This window comes from Oryza sativa, chromosome 1 (genome assembly GCF_034140825.1).
Source record: "Oryza sativa Japonica Group chromosome 1, ASM3414082v1".
NCBI lineage: Eukaryota > Viridiplantae > Streptophyta > Magnoliopsida > Poales > Poaceae > Oryza > Oryza sativa.
The window spans coordinates 16142331-16158478 of record NC_089035.1 but is presented as its reverse complement, the minus strand read 5'-3'; the positions used below and the strand labels follow the sequence as shown (position 1 = coordinate 16158478).

Genomic DNA, 16148 nt, shown 5'->3' with positions numbered 1-16148 from the left:
GAAAAATTATGGTTGAGGCATGATGGAGGTTTGGGTTGTATGATAGAGTATTTGTAATATTTCGATGTGTAATGTAGTAGTAAACTTGTTGATAGTTGTAGGTGGATTAAATATTTTTTTGGAGTAGTAGCTTTGGGACAATTTAAGTTATGCATTGGTTATAATATGTCGGTTTGGACTACGTTTAGGAATGAAGATTTAATTTTTGTTGCAAAGTTACATTTGATTTTTTGGTGTAGATGGATAGACTTGTTCGTGTTTACTACGGTGGTAGAGTGGTGGAACCTTATGTTGGTGGACATGTTGAGTTTGAGGATATGTCATTGAAGACCATTTTGTTTCCCACCCACCCAACTCTAGATGAACTAAGGTCACGAGTGAAAGAAGTTCTTGGATGGACCGAGGATAATGTGGAGATTCGTTTTTATGGAAGATACGATGTTGGTCAAGGGCATAAGTATATATTAAATGTGATAGGTCAGTTGGAATGGGAAGTTTACTTTGATTTGGTAAAAGAGTCTCAGTTTAGATCAATAGAGGTGTTTGCATCAAAGTTAGTTCGTACCGTAGAAAATTTGGATCTAAACAAATCTCCTTCTTATCATTACGTTGAGAAGAATTTTGTGACATATTATTCTCGTCGTGGAGGGGGTGCAAGTAAGAGTGAGTTGGTACGAGAAGACTTGGAGGGGGAAGGAGAGAAGAAGAGACCTTTGCTTGGAAAAGATTTATGGGAGGCAGGACCATCAAAGAGACATTGCGGTACTGATGATGTGGATGCAGCGAGGGTGATGAAAAGGGAGTTAGTACAAGAGGGGCTTGATCTAAGTGAACATTTGTCGGCGAGTGTTCATTGGTCGTCGTACGGAGTCAACCCTGAATACCCGACAGAAGTAGCATGCCAATATGTGAATCCAGATGATTACTTTGATGTCGAATTGAGTGGTGGTCACGATTCTGTCTCAGTAGAAGTCAATAGAGATGATGTTGACGAGGAGGCAAGTGTTGAGCAATATGATGTTGAATTTGCTGAAGACTCTGATGATGACCGTCCATTCCCTCCACTTACTAATAATGACAAGTTAGCATTAGAGGAATGTCGTGCGTTTGAGAAGGTGTTTGGGAGGAAGCCGGACATTCCTGAGTTTAGGGACCTAACACATGCCCATGGTGCACTACTAGATGGCGGCATCAACCTAGATCAGTTGCCAGAACCATTCCAGGTGGATGGTCTCAGAAAGGGTTTAGAGTTCCCATCCATGGTCGCATTGAAGCTATGGCTCCAGGAGTACGCCATCGTGCACCATCGTCCATACCGTGTTGTCAATTCTGCCGCAAATAGGAGGTACACTGTTAAATGTGAAAACCCACGGTGCAAATGGAAGGTCCATGCAACTAAGAGGTCTAGTGGCACGTGGAGGATATCACGGGTAGGTAAGGAACATAGTTGTGCTACTGCCGAAGGTTCAGGGAGCCACCGGCAACTGACATCAAAGTTCATAGCAAATAGGTTATGCAATGCCATAAAACTGCAACCTACACTCTCTGCTTCTGTGTTAGCTTTGTATATATTTGAGGTTTTCCAGTATAGGGTGAAGTATGGCAAGGCTTGGAGGGCACGAGAGGAGGCTATGAAGCTCATTTACGGTGAATGGGGTGAAGCGTATGTCCGTTTGCCCACTTTGCTGCAAGCCATTAAGCAGAGGAATCCCAGTATGGTCTACCACATCGATACTCATCCTGATAGGGTTGTCAACGTTGATGGAGTGACCAAGAAAATTTTTATGCGTGCATTCTGGTGCTTTGGTCCTTCCATTGAGGCTTTTAAGCATTGTAGGCCAGTACTAGCTATAGATGCAACCTTCCTAACTGGGAAATACGGTGGTGCCTTGATGACTGCATTATCAGCTGATGCGGAGGACCAACTTGTACCTTTAGCTTTTGCCTTGGTGGAGAAAGAGAATTCACGAGATTGGTGCTGGTTTATCGATCTTGTCCGACGGGTTGTGGTTGGGCCGCATAGGGAGGTTTGTATTATCTCAGATCGACATGCTGGTATAATGAATGCCATGATGACTCCTGTTCCAGGATTGCCATCGGTTCACCACCGGTGGTGCATGAGGCACTTCAGTGCTAATTTCCACAAGGCCGGTGCGGACAAGCATCAGACAAAAGAGCTCCTAAGAATATGTCAGATTGACGAGAAGTGGATATTTGAGAGGGATGTTGAGGCACTAAGGCAGCGTATTCCCGAAGGTCCTCGTAAATGGCTTGAAGATGAGTTGTTGGATAAAGATAAGTGGTCTCGTGCATACGATAGAAATGGCCGCTGGTGGGGTTACATGACAACCAACATGGCCGAACAGTTCAATAGCGTGCTAGTTGGTGTTCGTAAGCTTCCAGTGACGGCCATCGTATCATTTACGTTCATGAAGTGCAATGACTACATTGTGAACAGACATGATGAAGCTTTGAAGCGAGTCCAGTTAGGGCAGCGTTGGTCCACCAAGGTTGACAGTAAGATGAAGGTGCAAGAAAGTAAGGCGAACAAACACACTGCAAGGTGTTTCGATAAGCAGAAAAAGACATACGAGGTCACAGAGAGGGGTGGTATAACGTGTGGTGGTGTTAGATTCGGCGCAAGAGCCTTCAAAGTTAAAGGTGAGGGGAACTCATGTTCTTGCCAAAGGCCATTGCTCTACCATATGCCTTGCTCACATCTTATACACGTTTATCTGAAGATTAAAACAAGAGGGAAGAGGAGATCGAAACGATTCAAGAACGAAATGGACTCGGGTCTAGGTGGTTCTGGAAGGAAACCACCTTCATGCGTTCAACTTGATGCTGCGCCGGTGCAAAATAGATGCTCGTTGATTCAGATGTGGATGTGGTTAAGACTACCGGTTGGAAGGCCTAAGTGGAGGCAAAGCTTCACTCCTTGGCCCTACAATGAGCCAGACATGGAGAAGACAGTGGCCTACCTTTTTGAGAGTACTGACACTGCACATGCTCACCGGGATGTGGCATACAAGCATTATGTCAATGAGATGGACTGCTTGCAGCCTCAACATGTAAGTACTTCCAATATTACTTCTAGATAGACATTTACTTCTTTAATTGAGATACTAACCAACGACATCTCTTCAACTTTTGCAGATTAAGTGGTTACCATACCACACAAATGAGGCTTCAAGCCTGACCCTGAACTCGATGTGCAATCGAGACTCTGACTATTTCATGTACCAGTGCCCATTGATTTGTTTCTGGGCAGTTGAGTACCACCTTCCACACCGTGTCATGCGACAGTTCGGGAAGAAACAAGATTGGCCGGTTGAGGACATCTCAACTGGAGTTGAATTACACAAGTAAATATTTCTTATCTTTGTTTGCTTTCATTGTCAATGTTCAATTTTGTACCATTTAACCATTGTCGATGCTCACTACTGTTTCATCACCTTCTACTTGTCTAGGTATGACAGGGTGAGAACAAAGAAGGTGAAAGACTGGGGGCTAGAGCATAATAGATACATTGATGAATGGAGAACAGCCGGAAGGAACGATAGGTACATCGAGACTATACACCAAAATCATCTTTTCTCAGAGTACCTTCGTTGGCTGCATAGGACATATAGACTGTTCCTCCGCCCTACTTGGACGGAAGCCGACATAGAGGATGACCGCGACTCCGATGAGGGACGGAATCCCTATGATGTCCGGACTAGAGTTGGATATCAAATGGAGCACGCCCCACTTAGAGACAGAGTCGTAAGTTTTCTTGCATTTGTCAAAGTTACTTCCATTTGCACCCTAGACCCTAACATATATCTTTTCACGCTTTCAGTCGAGAGAGCTCCTCAGGAGTGTGAATGAAATGGGGCATGCCCTCCAAGCTCCGAGGGGTGATGAGGACACGGAGAACACGCTCCGCAATGTTTTAGAGGTAAAATTTATTTAGCACTTTGCATTACTTGAGTTATGCCTAACAAACTTCTTTTTTTTTTGAAATGCAGAAAGTTCGTCAAAGGTGCCGGAAACTTGCAGCAAGATTAGGTTGCAGGTCGGTTGGATTGGACGACGTGTACCAACCGGGGAGACTACCACCACCACTACCTCAATCCGCGCGTCCAAGTACTGCTCGACACTCTATCAGGATAGAAGAGCGTGAAGGAGTTGGTGGCTCGTCGTCGTCACGCATTAAGCAAGGGAGGGGAAAGGGGAAGGCGCCGGCTCCACCTAGCGACGACGATGACGATGAGGACGAGGAGGATGAGGACTACGTCGCACCAGACGCCGAGAAGATAGACATGTCACAGCTTCCCGACGCGCCTCAGGGGACGCAACCCACGCAATACAACTTGCGATCCACTCGGGCAGCGAAAAAGAGGTAAAATGAGCTTACCATTCTCAAATGTTATTTGATTTCCCTTATTTTGTTTTTAAAATGTTTTAAACATTGGATTTTCAAATGTAGGTACACTCCGGGCTCGCAAGCAATTCGGCGCCAACGGAAGAAGTAATTTGTATGAAGTTAATCTATTGGTTGGTAGTATGACATATGTGGTGCACTATGTGATATAAAATGTGATGGACTATGTGAGGACTATGTGATGGACTTTTGACATTGTTTCATGTGTGGAATATAGGATGGACTTTTTGCATTGTTTGATGTGTGGGATATGTGATGGACTTTTGGCATTGTTTGATGTGTGGAATATGTGATGGACTATCTGAGGACTATGTGATGGACTTTTGGCATTGTGATTTGTGCAATTGGAACCTGTTTTAGTCTGTACGAATCTGTGAATTGTGATTTGAATTGCGAACTGTGAATTGGTACATCTGTGCAATATGGATCTTCAATTTGCAGGGAGGCAGAGGGCGGCGCCAACCACCCTGGCGCCGAGGTTGGGAAGGGCGGCGCCAGCCAGTGCCGCGAGGCAGAAGGGTTTCGGGCTGGGGGAGGGCGGCGCCAGCTACCCTGGCGCCGTGGTCCATGAGGGCGGCGCCAGCCGAGGCCCGGAGGCAGAAGGGCTTCGATGGGGGGAGGAGGGGGGCGCCAGCCACTCTGGCGCCGCGGTCGGGAGGGGGGGCGCCAGCCGTTGCCTGGAGGCAGAACAGACTTGGCGAAAATTTGGGGGGGGGGGAGAGAAAGTTGGTGGGGCCCGCAGAGGAGGGGCGCGCCAGCCATGCTGGCGCCGTGCTATGAGGGGCAGCGCCACTTTGGCTGGCGCCCCCTTCGGCCTAGTCAGCACCTCCACGACAGCCCTATTGCCACGGTGGCACGGGCACGGCGCCAGTGTGGCTGGCGCCGCCATGTTGGGGTACGGCGCCAGCCACTCTGGCGTCCCAAAAAGGACCATTTCCGGTTTAAGTTTTCCCAGGGGTCTATTTGTAAAATAAGTTTTCAAAAAGGACCAAAATGTAAAAATTTCAGAATTTCTATGCCTACCGATTTCAAGATACGAGACAATTCAATAGAAGAATATGAATATATAATGTATTTATTCTTATTATCTGACTCTAGAAGTGAAAGGTACCTTTGAACTCCATAGCACAATTTGTTCTACAATATGCAAACTAAATTTATAACAGGGAATTGTTTTAATCTTCCTGTTTCTCATCTTGACGATCCAATAGAAAAAAACAGTCCACACTAATGAATCAATGATATTTAAATGTCAAATATATGATAAAGAAATAAAAAAGCAGATATGTTTTAAATGAATTCAACTGTCACCAAAGAATCTTACATTTCCTGGGTGGGGGCAAAAGTACAATTTCTATCTACACAATTGAGTAATTCCATTAAGAGAAATCAAGCTAACAAAAAAAATATGGTACACAGAGAATCTAGAAATAAACTTTTCTCTACTCAGCTAAGAAAAGTGTCATTCTTCTTTAGGAGACTCCAAAGCAGCATCTTCATTTATATGAGTAAAAGACCGGAAACCAGAGGGACTAAACAGCTGACCTGAGCCACTGCTACTGGCTGATCTCTCAATCTCAGCCAGGTTTGCGACTACCGGAAGAGGCCGCTCCGGAATAATTAAAGGACCTGACGCTGAATCTGCCTCTAGTATCTTCACCACTTGATCCATTGTTGGCCTAGCGTGCAGCTGAGGATGCGTGCAGAGTGCTGCGACAAGTACATACTTCTCCATTACCTCAGTAGGACCAGGCTCAACCATTCCTTCTTGGATCACATCCACTGTCTTCCCCCTCCGGACCAATAACCAAGCCCATTCACTGAGCACAAAGTTCTGGCCTTCACCAAGAGAGATAAATGCCCTCTTTCCACTTAGAAGCTCAAGAAGTACAACTCCGAAGCTATAGACATCACTCTTCTCAGTCAATTGGCCATACAGTGCATACTCTGGAGCGACATAACCCAGCGTGCCAGCAACCCTTGTGCTCACATGCGTCATCCCTTCCGGTGCAAACTTGGCCAATCCGAAATCAGCCACCATGGCCTCAAAGTCGTCATCAAGCAAGATATTGCTCGCTTTGATATCCCTGTGAATGATGGCGGGCTGCGCCCCGCGGTGCAGATAGGCCAGGCCGCGCGCCATCCCTATGGCAATCCTCTGCCTCACCGGCCACGTCATCTGGCATTCCCCGGCACCGAACAGGTGATCGTGCAGGCTGCCATTGTGCATCAGGTCACACACAATCATTCGCTGGTGGCCTTCTCTCTCAGTGGTAGCGATGCAGTACCCACGGATGGCGACCAGGTTGACATGGCGGACGCTGGCCACGACCTCCACCTCGTGCGCGAACGCGGCATCCCCAGCCGCGGAGCAGTTCTTGAACCGCTTCACGGCCACCTCCGCGCCGTCCGGGAGCACGCCCTTGTACACATTGCCGAACCCACCGCGGCCAATGATGCTCTCCCTTGCGAATCCCCCAGTGGCCGCCTTGATCTCGTCGTAGGTGAACTGGACTAGCGTGGTGCTCGCGCTGATTGACTCCATCGCCTGCGAGCGCTTGCTCCTGCTGTCGGCCGCGGCCTTGGCCAGCGCCGCGGCGGCGGCCCGCCTCCGCCGCCGCCGCACCAGGAACCAAGAGGCAGCCGCCGCGGCAACGAGCAGAACCATGGCGACGCAGCCAAACACGACGCCGTAGACCCAACCAGGGACGCTGGAGCTGGCCTTGGAAGCAGAGTTCACCTTGAGGAGGTAGAGGCAGTTGGCCGTGGCTGGGTCGTCGGCGCCGCGCGGGCTGGCGGCGGCGCCGGCGTAGATGAAGGGGTACTGGACGCAGCCGGTGACGTTGTTCCCACCGTCGTTGGGGGAGCCCGGGAGGAGGTAGGCCGCCGCGGCCTTGCTGAGCGAGGTGGTGCAGGAGGTACAGTCGGGGACCGGGGTGAGGTCCCGGTTGCAGCTGGCGTTCATGTCCGCCCGCGAGGACGGCGGCACGGCGGCGTCGAAGTCCCCGAGAGTGGAAACGTTGGCGCACCCCGGGGACGCGAGGAGCGCGTCGAGCCCCTGGAGGCCGCAGGCGGAGGGCGACGGGAGCGCGAAGGGGAGCTCGGCGCGGAGCGGCGGGAGGCAGGAGGAGTTAGCCGGGAGGACGAAGGATCCTGTGGCGGCGAGGTGGAGCGCGAGGAGGAGGCGAACGGACTGCACGGCGAGGAGGCAGCGCGCGGAGTCGTCGGGCGGGAGCGGCTGGGCCAGGAAGGGCCGGAGCGCGGTGAAGTTGAGCGGGCATTGCTGCTGCGGCGCGGGGGCCGCCGCCGGCTGGGAACGAACCGCGGCGGGGAAGGGGAGGAGGAGGAGGAGGAAGAGGAGGGGAGAGGGGAGGGAGGAGGACATGGGGAGGATGGTGGGGGGAGGGTTGTTGGAGACGGCTAGCTTGGAAGTGTGTGTGGGTGTGGGTTGGGGAAGGGGGAGGAGAAAGGGGGGAGGACGAAAGTGTGGAGGTTGGGGAAGAAGAAAATGCGGCGGAGACTCTGTGTCCGTGTGTGATCGAGACTCGAGAGCATGAGCATCTATACACTTTTGGGGCCTATTGCTGTGCTGGACAAGTTGTGGACTAATCAAGCTGCAGGGCTGGAGGGGGATAAACCATTTTGGAGCACAATCAATTTTAAGGAAAATCTTTGGATACAGGCTACCCCAACACAGCTAAGTGTGATGTCGACGCAATTTCTGATTTTCTAGATTTGTAATACATTGACTAGTTGTGGAAAAAAAATTCTTCACGTGGGATTGGCCCTATGTATCTCCAATGCAAGGTGCTAATATAGATCTACTTCTTCAACATGTCAACATAATCAAGCACATGTTTCAGATTTTACTCCTTCAATGCAAAGTACATCTTCTTATATGTGCTTAATTGGTTCGGAATTGCTACATTGTTGTCGACGGTTTTTAGGAGAGAAAACTTGCGTTTTTTAACCATTAGATCTTGCTCCGAGATTCGTGCAAGAGCAAGGATGAGGAAAAACAAAGCAAGCGTGTGGCTGGGATTCGATCCCACGATCTTCAGTTTGCAGACCGGAGTTGTACCACTGTGCTAGCTGTAAGTCTTTCATAGATATACTCTAAGTTACATATGAGTTGCTTCTTTCGTTTCATATTATAACCCTTAACATTATCCATATTCATATATATGTTAATGAATCTAGACACATATATATGTTTAGATTCATTAACATATATATGAATGTAAGGAATGCTAGAAAGTCTTGTAATATGAAACGGAGGAGGTACAACATAGTTATATGCAAGTTACAATATAACTCTTGAAAGTTTTCCTCTCAAAAAACTTACGACAGTTTTTTTAGGTAGTCCCAATTGGTTTTGAAAAAGGGAATTGGATTATAAATCTTATAGGAGCTGTCGGTTATTCACTAGACGAGAAAGGTAGCCCGCGCACATGCGCGGGACACCTTATTTAATGTTGCTTGAATTTTAATTATAAATACTTATGTGTGGATGAGTATTTCTTAAAATATTTTTTTACTCTATTCTGAACATGTTTTTTATCAATAATTTATTTGAGATTGTTGTGAACGTCGCTTTTAATTTTCTTCTAATTACCTTTTCATTATATAAATTCTAAATCAAATTTATTTAAACCATGTGGTTTTTAATTTACGAGAAACTATTGTTTCACAACAATAGTGTTGCTTCATATGGAACTATTATGTGTACCATGTGTGTGTTTTTTTAGAAATTAGCATATCTTACATTTGGAGTTTATAAACCTTAATCAACAAATTTTCTTGTATGTTATAGATGTCTTTATTCTATCTGTTTAATGGCAGACTTCTATTTACTTCTTCTCCCTCCTCTTTTTTTCTCATATGATCTCTTATATTATGTGGAGAAAATGAATTTAGTTTGAAATAAGAGCAGAAATAATTAGTATGTTTAGAGAATTTATAAATATTTAAGCACCATAGACTAAAGTACATTTTTGTTAAGTACGTTCATGTTATGAAGTGTATTTTTAATGCTTGAATTCTCATATATAACTTTAGTATTGTTTATGTCCCCTAATTAACAAAACTTAGTATATACAAAATACCCACACACCATACGTATTTAATAGAAATCAAAGGTGAGAAAACACGATGTGTACTCCATCCGTTATTTTACTTAATATTTAGGGTGTAGTCTACAAAACGTACAACTTATACATGATTTGGTAAATTGAATTGACATTTTAGATTATCCCCGTATAGTCCGAATAGATTGGAATCCACATGATAAGTATATTTATATGATCATATAATCCATATTGTTATTTTTTATCATGATTTGTCATAATTCTCGATTGCCATGCAAGGCCTCGGATGTGACTAGCTACTTGTTGATATTGTAAATCTAATTCAGTCGCGTATATTTGTGAACTGATATGGGCCAAATAGAGTGCACCCTACCTAGTAAGCATATTTATGTGATGATATTACCCATATCATTAAATTGTTTTTTCACGTTTTGTTATAATTCTCAAATGCCATGTAAAGCGCAAAGATATGACATATTTCTTGTTATATTGTAAATCTAATTTAATGGTACATATTATTATAACCGATAAAGAATATATAGTGATATATACTCCATACTGTCATCTTTTTTTATAATTTTCATGTCCGTTTGGATTACAGACCAAGAATAAAAATATGACCTAAAATTTATATTTTACAGATTAAAGTATAGTTAATATAGATCATAAATTAAGTTAATGGTAAATAATATAATTTAGTAAACTTTATTTTCAAACATATTAGAGCTAATTTTAGTTATTTATGATTATAATGTGATATATGACACTATAACATATGTTTTCGTGTTTTTTTTGTCTGTGAGATATAACGCAATTGGTCAAATCGATATGAACTGATTTAATTCTAAAGAATATAATTGTGGTCGAATAAAAAAATTCTATATATAATTTAAAAAATACAATAGTTTATTTATTATTTATATACTACATTTATCTCAAATAATATATGGAAAAAAGGAGTTAAGGAGAGGGAAGAGGGGCTCCACATTATCTGCAATTAGTGAGTGTGGCTGGTTAGTTACCTATGGTGAACTTACCCACCTAGGTTTAAGATCTAGACTTGACATGGGCCTTATATTTATGGCTAATTATTCTTGTAGTAGGCAACGTTCCTATCAATAGCGAGGCGTTTATGATGACTTCACTAATTTGAAGATATATCATTGGCTCAGTCTCTCGAATATGTTTTCTATGGATAAGTGTACGCGTATGTATATAAACTCATGTGTTTGTAATATGTTTCTCCTAAAAAAGCGGCATGCATTACCCTTCCAAAATGATTATCTAAAAAATCAATTAACAAATTTCTGGTGGCAAAGCACACAGCATCAAGACGTCTTGACTAAGTGCTCAAAAATAAACTGACATCACCCAAATACCCGATGTTAATTAGTGAATATATTGTCCAAGAGGCAAGAACTTTGATATATCGCTTTGTTGTAGAAGCTAGTAGCAACAGATCAGAATACGAACAACATCACCAAGGAGTAGTATAAAATTGTAGGTAAAAAAGCGAAATTATATGCTTAAAAAAATAGAGAAGTGGAAGGCTATGTTAAGAGATCAAACAATAAAAAGATGGAAGTTGCTGCTTGCACCACTCACCTGATTGATACGATTAGGATTGTTTCAACCTTGGTTGTTGCTGCTCGTTCCTGAAAAAATGTAGATGGATGTCGTTGATATTGGTCGAAAAAGTAAGCTAGAGGCGCATTGCTTTCTTTTCCTATGGCTTTGCATCTGAAAATTTATTTGTTGATTTTTTTTTTGGGTGAGAAACAACTGATTCTCTGCATTTGTTTACTCCTAATTAATTATTTTGGTGGGACCAAAGCATGAAACCGTCATATATTACGGAGGAGAGATGAGAATTTAATGTAGTGAGATTTAGCATCCGTGAAAATTTCATCAGGCCCTGGTAATCAAACAAAAACATGAAAATTCAGAAACTAACTATTGAGGGCAATATTCATGAATCTGAACCTTACTCTGTAAATAGTTTAGAGCAGTTAGTGATATTCACTTTTTTGACGCAAAGGTGATATTCACTTAAAAAGTTTTCGTTGGTATAATTTTTTGGATGATGGAAGCACACACCCAGGCTCCTGCATTAAATCTACAACGTCGGTTTTCTTTCCAAGAATTAATACCACGGTGATTTTTTGGGGAGAGAAATAACTGATTCTTTACGTTTGTTTACTCTTAACTAATTATTTTGGTGGGACCAAAGCATGCAAGCATCGTATATTAGGGTGGAGAGATGGAAATTTAATCTAATGGTCAAAACTGATGGGTCCACCGAGTTAAGGGAAAATCAATGGTTAGATGTTTATCTAATTTATTAGAGCGCCACTTGGCAGCTTAGGAGCGTTTTTAGGGGTGCCATGTGTCGACTTAGGGCGTTTTAAGGATGTTTCATAGGCTTTTAGTATATAATAGATAGATAGATATTTAGCGATGCTTTAGGATTAGAAACCTAAGCTTGTGAACTGAGCTAGGCTAGTTACGGTATGTTTATATCTAAGGCTTGGAACAGCTAGCCTAACTTGGTGAGGCCAGCCATTTGGAACTATCAAAATTTCCTAGCTCTTGCAGGCAAGCTAACCCGAAGCAGCGAGAAAAAGCTCGCTAGCCAGGGAGAGCGAATTCGGCTCGCCATCGACGACAAGCTTCACGCGCGCGCCGCTGTAAATCAGCGACTCCAACAATTTTCACTCTCCAACGATGTTTCGTTATGTTATCGTCGCCTGCATGCCTTCCCTATTCCTCCGCACATAACACTTCTCGTTCGCTTCACCGCAATCACAGTCACAGATTTATTCCGCACCTTTGCCAAAGTTGGTAAGGCAAGCCTACCCGTGATCACGTTGTAACAATATACTGTAAAATGAATATATTTTGTTGTTTTAAGCTAATCTCTTGGTGGAAAAAACGAACATCTGACAATCGGTATTACCGTTAGAAGCAAAAGAACTAAACAGCTAGGCAAGGCAAGCCTAGCAAAGCAGCAATGAAGTGGCTTGCCCAACTGGGCTATAGCTTAGGTTAGCAAACAACCAAACGTACCCAACACTAAAAATGAATTGATCTAAATGCGGTTTGACGCATGTCTTTACATGGTGAAAATGAATTGTTCTGACTTCTGAATGGGGTTTGATGCCTTAGTCCTACCCGTTTTTTTGACAAATTGGTCCTTATAGAAAACTTATTTCGAAACTAGTCCATACCAAAAACTATATCTAGAAATAGGCCGTCGGCTCAGCGCCAACCTCTTTAGCGCTGAGGTTGTTCATATCAGCGCCAATGGGACTGGCGCTGACATCGCGCCAGCGTGGCGGGCGAGACGCGACGTGGCAGGGCCTCAGCGCCAATGTATTTGGCGCTGACCCCTTGTACAGGCTAATTAAAAGGATGCGCGGCCATTAATAAGCAATGCACTTGTGGTGCAATGGTATGACCATTTGCTTGTGTACCCTAGCACCATGGTTCGACTCCCTATCACGGCAGCCTTGTTCGTTCTTTTTTTTTCTTCAAATCTTCAATCTACGTGCGTACATTAGTACATATAAATGATTAATGATGCTCTCTGTTTTTTAAATATATATATATAAATATAAATATCAGAATATATGTTCTACAGCGGCGCTGGCCTTTATACTGGCTAAATAAAAGCAAAAGCAAAAGCAACAATTAGGTTTGGCTTAGCTCAGTGGTAGGTATTTGAAAGGTGGCGTTACAGTGACCAGGGTTCGAACCCTCTCCTTTATGTTTTTACTAAACTTGTTTTTTACTTAGTTCTCAACTTGCGGTTTTAACTTTTTCAAAGCTCAGGTATTTTTAAGTCCATTCTTTTATTTTTAAATATGTACTAAATGTGTTATTCCTTTTAAATATTTTTTAAAAAAGTGATATTTCTTTTACAAGCTCAAGTGTTGTTTTAATTTTAAAAAAACACGTGACATTTTAGAATAAAACTTACCCTTAGTTCTCAACTTGTTGTTTATTTTTTAAAAAAAAACTCAAGTTTTTTTAAATCCATTCTTCTAATTTCTTTTTTATAAAAAAGTGATATTTCTTTTAAAAGTTGTCTCTAAACTTTTTTTAATCCATTCTTCTACTTTTTAAATTTGTACTAAATGTGATATTTCTTTTTAATAAAAATTAATTTAAACAAAAAAAAGTACATTGAAGATTTGAAGACAAAAACGAAAATGGAGATCATCATTAATATGTACGCACGTAGATTGATGATTTTAAAAAAAACAAAAATGGCTGACCTGGGATTCGAACCCTAGTCCTCAGATATAGCAAGAAAGAAACTTACCGTTGCACCACGAGCGACACCGTTAATTCATTGCCGCACATCGGTCTATTTAGGGTGTGCAAGGTGTCAGCGCCAAGTGCATTGGCGCTGAGGCCCTGCCACATCGCGCCTCGCCCGCCACGCTGGCGCGATGTCAGCGCCAGTCCCGTTGGCGCAGATAAGAACAACCTCAGCGCCAACCGCTTTGGCGCTGATCCGACGGCCTATTTCTGGATATAGTTTTTGGTAGGGACTAGTTTCGAAATAAGTTTTCTGCAAGGACCAATTTGTCAAAAAAACGCTAGTCCTACTCCGGTGCTTTGTACTCGGAGTAGAAAGTAATCTGAGCCGTTGATCATCTTTAATTGTAGGGTTGAGATTTAGTTCTACTCCCACTAGGATTAGTGGAAGTATAAATGTGGAGAGGCATTTTTGTCCAGAAATAATAATTCGCATAGGGGTATTATCGTAATTTATTAGTATCTTACTCACCCTCTTCCTATCCTATCGTATCGTCGTCATTTCTCTCCATACCGACGCTATTCCCCTCCATCCCCGCCTCCGTCGCCGTCCTATCTCCCTCGCCGAGCATGCACCGCGCATGGGCTGCGGCGACCTCATCCCGCCACCCGTCGTGCCACTGCAGATAGCCGCGAACGGCTCGGTGGCGTACATGGGCGCCATCATGGCGCCCTTGCAGGAGCAGGACAAGCAGTTGGTGGTCCACCTTGCCCCCACGGAGGCGGACCAGCTCGCCAGGATGTGCAGCGCCGGCGAGCCGCTGTGGGTACGGCAGCGTGGCGCGGAGGTGATGGCCGTGGAGGAGCACGCGCGGATGTTCAGATGTGAAATACTGTTGACATCCATGAATTATCAAGGGACAGCGATGTGAGATGCCTTTTGTTCAGTGCACAAATACTGCACCTCTGAATATAGCACAAGCATGTTGGTTTGCTGTTTGGTTTGACTTGGTGTGTGTTTCCTGCTACAAGAAATACCACACCTTATATTAATCTCATTTGGCCATTTGGGATGCCCACAAATGTAGTACCTAACACAAAGTACAAATTCAGAGAAAATATGGACAGATTTTTTGCACACTCATGCAGTCTTTGTGCGTTCCTCCTGCCAAACGTTGTAAACTTACCAAAATTATTCTAGAGATAAGGAGAAATAGGACTATATTTTTGGCAATAACCAGGGGAAAGCCTGGAAGCTTTCATGGACACTGATGTCACAAACTGCACACTTTGTTGCTAATCAGAGATGATGTAATGTTAGCAATCAGAGTTGGCTGCATTTTCAGTCACGTGATATTTTGACAGCAAATATTTGATCATTGCACACACCAACAAGCCATCAAGACGATCTGGAAACGGGAAAGATCTGGTAGACACTATTGAATCGCAAAACCACGAAGCTACGGATCACCAAAAAGATGCAAAAGATTAGCCCTAATCGCACCGTGATTAAACAGTTGTCTGCGACGTAACCAGTCTCACTTTGCATAGTATTACGGTCTGATCCAAAGAGAGAGTATAAAGCTAGGTTGTTCCTGACAATCAAACTTGTTCCTGACATTACTCTATTTCACCCGTCCGTCGCTAAGGTGACTAACTAAAGCTATATCATCTCTCAAATATCGTTCAGATGGCATTCATCGGAAAGATCGTTCTTGTTGAGATCAATCGCAGCCTGTAAAGTGAAATCAGATTAGAAATATAAGCATCTGTCTGAACAGAGAAATCAGGCAGCCTACTAGTATGCTTTCCTAAGACTATATTCCTCAATTACCAAATCAAACACGTCTGCAAACTGAGGATTTCGCCACGCCGAGCTGCTGGCAGCGCCGCCGGCCGAGCCGCCAGCGATTTTTGTCGCGCCGCTGCCTGCCGGGAGGAAGCGACTACATCGGGGAGAGATCGGTGCCTACGTTGGGGCGAGATGCGATGCGTCGGACCTGATGCGAAGAAGCGAAGAAAACATCCTATGCAAATTACCCCTAAACTATATTAGGAGATTACTAATCTACCCTATAAAATAAACGGTCCAGATTAATTCTACTCGGAGTAGAATACTTCAAGTAGATTGCACCGGAGCATTTCTCATGCCTAGGTCCTAGGCCCTTTGCTATGGCCTAGGACCTGGGTCCACCACTGCCGGTGACATCAAGTTCTATCTAACAACGTTAGGGATACAAATATCCTGATCTGATAGTCGATTGGCATATATAAAATTGGGGGATATGACAAACAGTGGGAGAAAGAAACCGCTCGAGTATATAGACCAGCATAGAAGCCTAGAAGAAGAAGCAGCAGCTTGCCAGCATTCT

The 16148-nt window shown here is 43.9% G+C and overlaps 2 protein-coding genes across 2 annotated transcripts; one reads left to right on the top strand and one right to left on the bottom strand.

The window, feature by feature from the left end:
• The first annotated feature begins 3167 nt into the window (after positions 1 to 3167).
• On the top strand, positions 3168 to 4658 carry LOC112939049 (uncharacterized). Its single transcript, XM_026025698.2, has 5 exons — positions 3168 to 3365; positions 3471 to 3765; positions 3842 to 3940; positions 4011 to 4384; positions 4472 to 4658. Exons 1-5 carry the CDS (start codon positions 3211 to 3213, stop codon positions 4515 to 4517), a joined length of 969 nt encoding a protein of 322 aa, XP_025881483.1. The 5' UTR covers positions 3168 to 3210; the 3' UTR covers positions 4518 to 4658.
• A 1040-nt stretch (positions 4659 to 5698) lies between these two features.
• LOC4325430 (probable LRR receptor-like serine/threonine-protein kinase RKF3) lies at positions 5699 to 7947 on the bottom strand. The gene has a single exon (XM_015774018.3). The coding sequence runs from the start codon at positions 7809 to 7811 to the stop codon at positions 5889 to 5891; it is 1923 nt and encodes a 640-aa protein (XP_015629504.1). The 5' UTR covers positions 7812 to 7947; the 3' UTR covers positions 5699 to 5888.
• Between the last annotated feature and the right edge of the window lie 8201 nt (positions 7948 to 16148).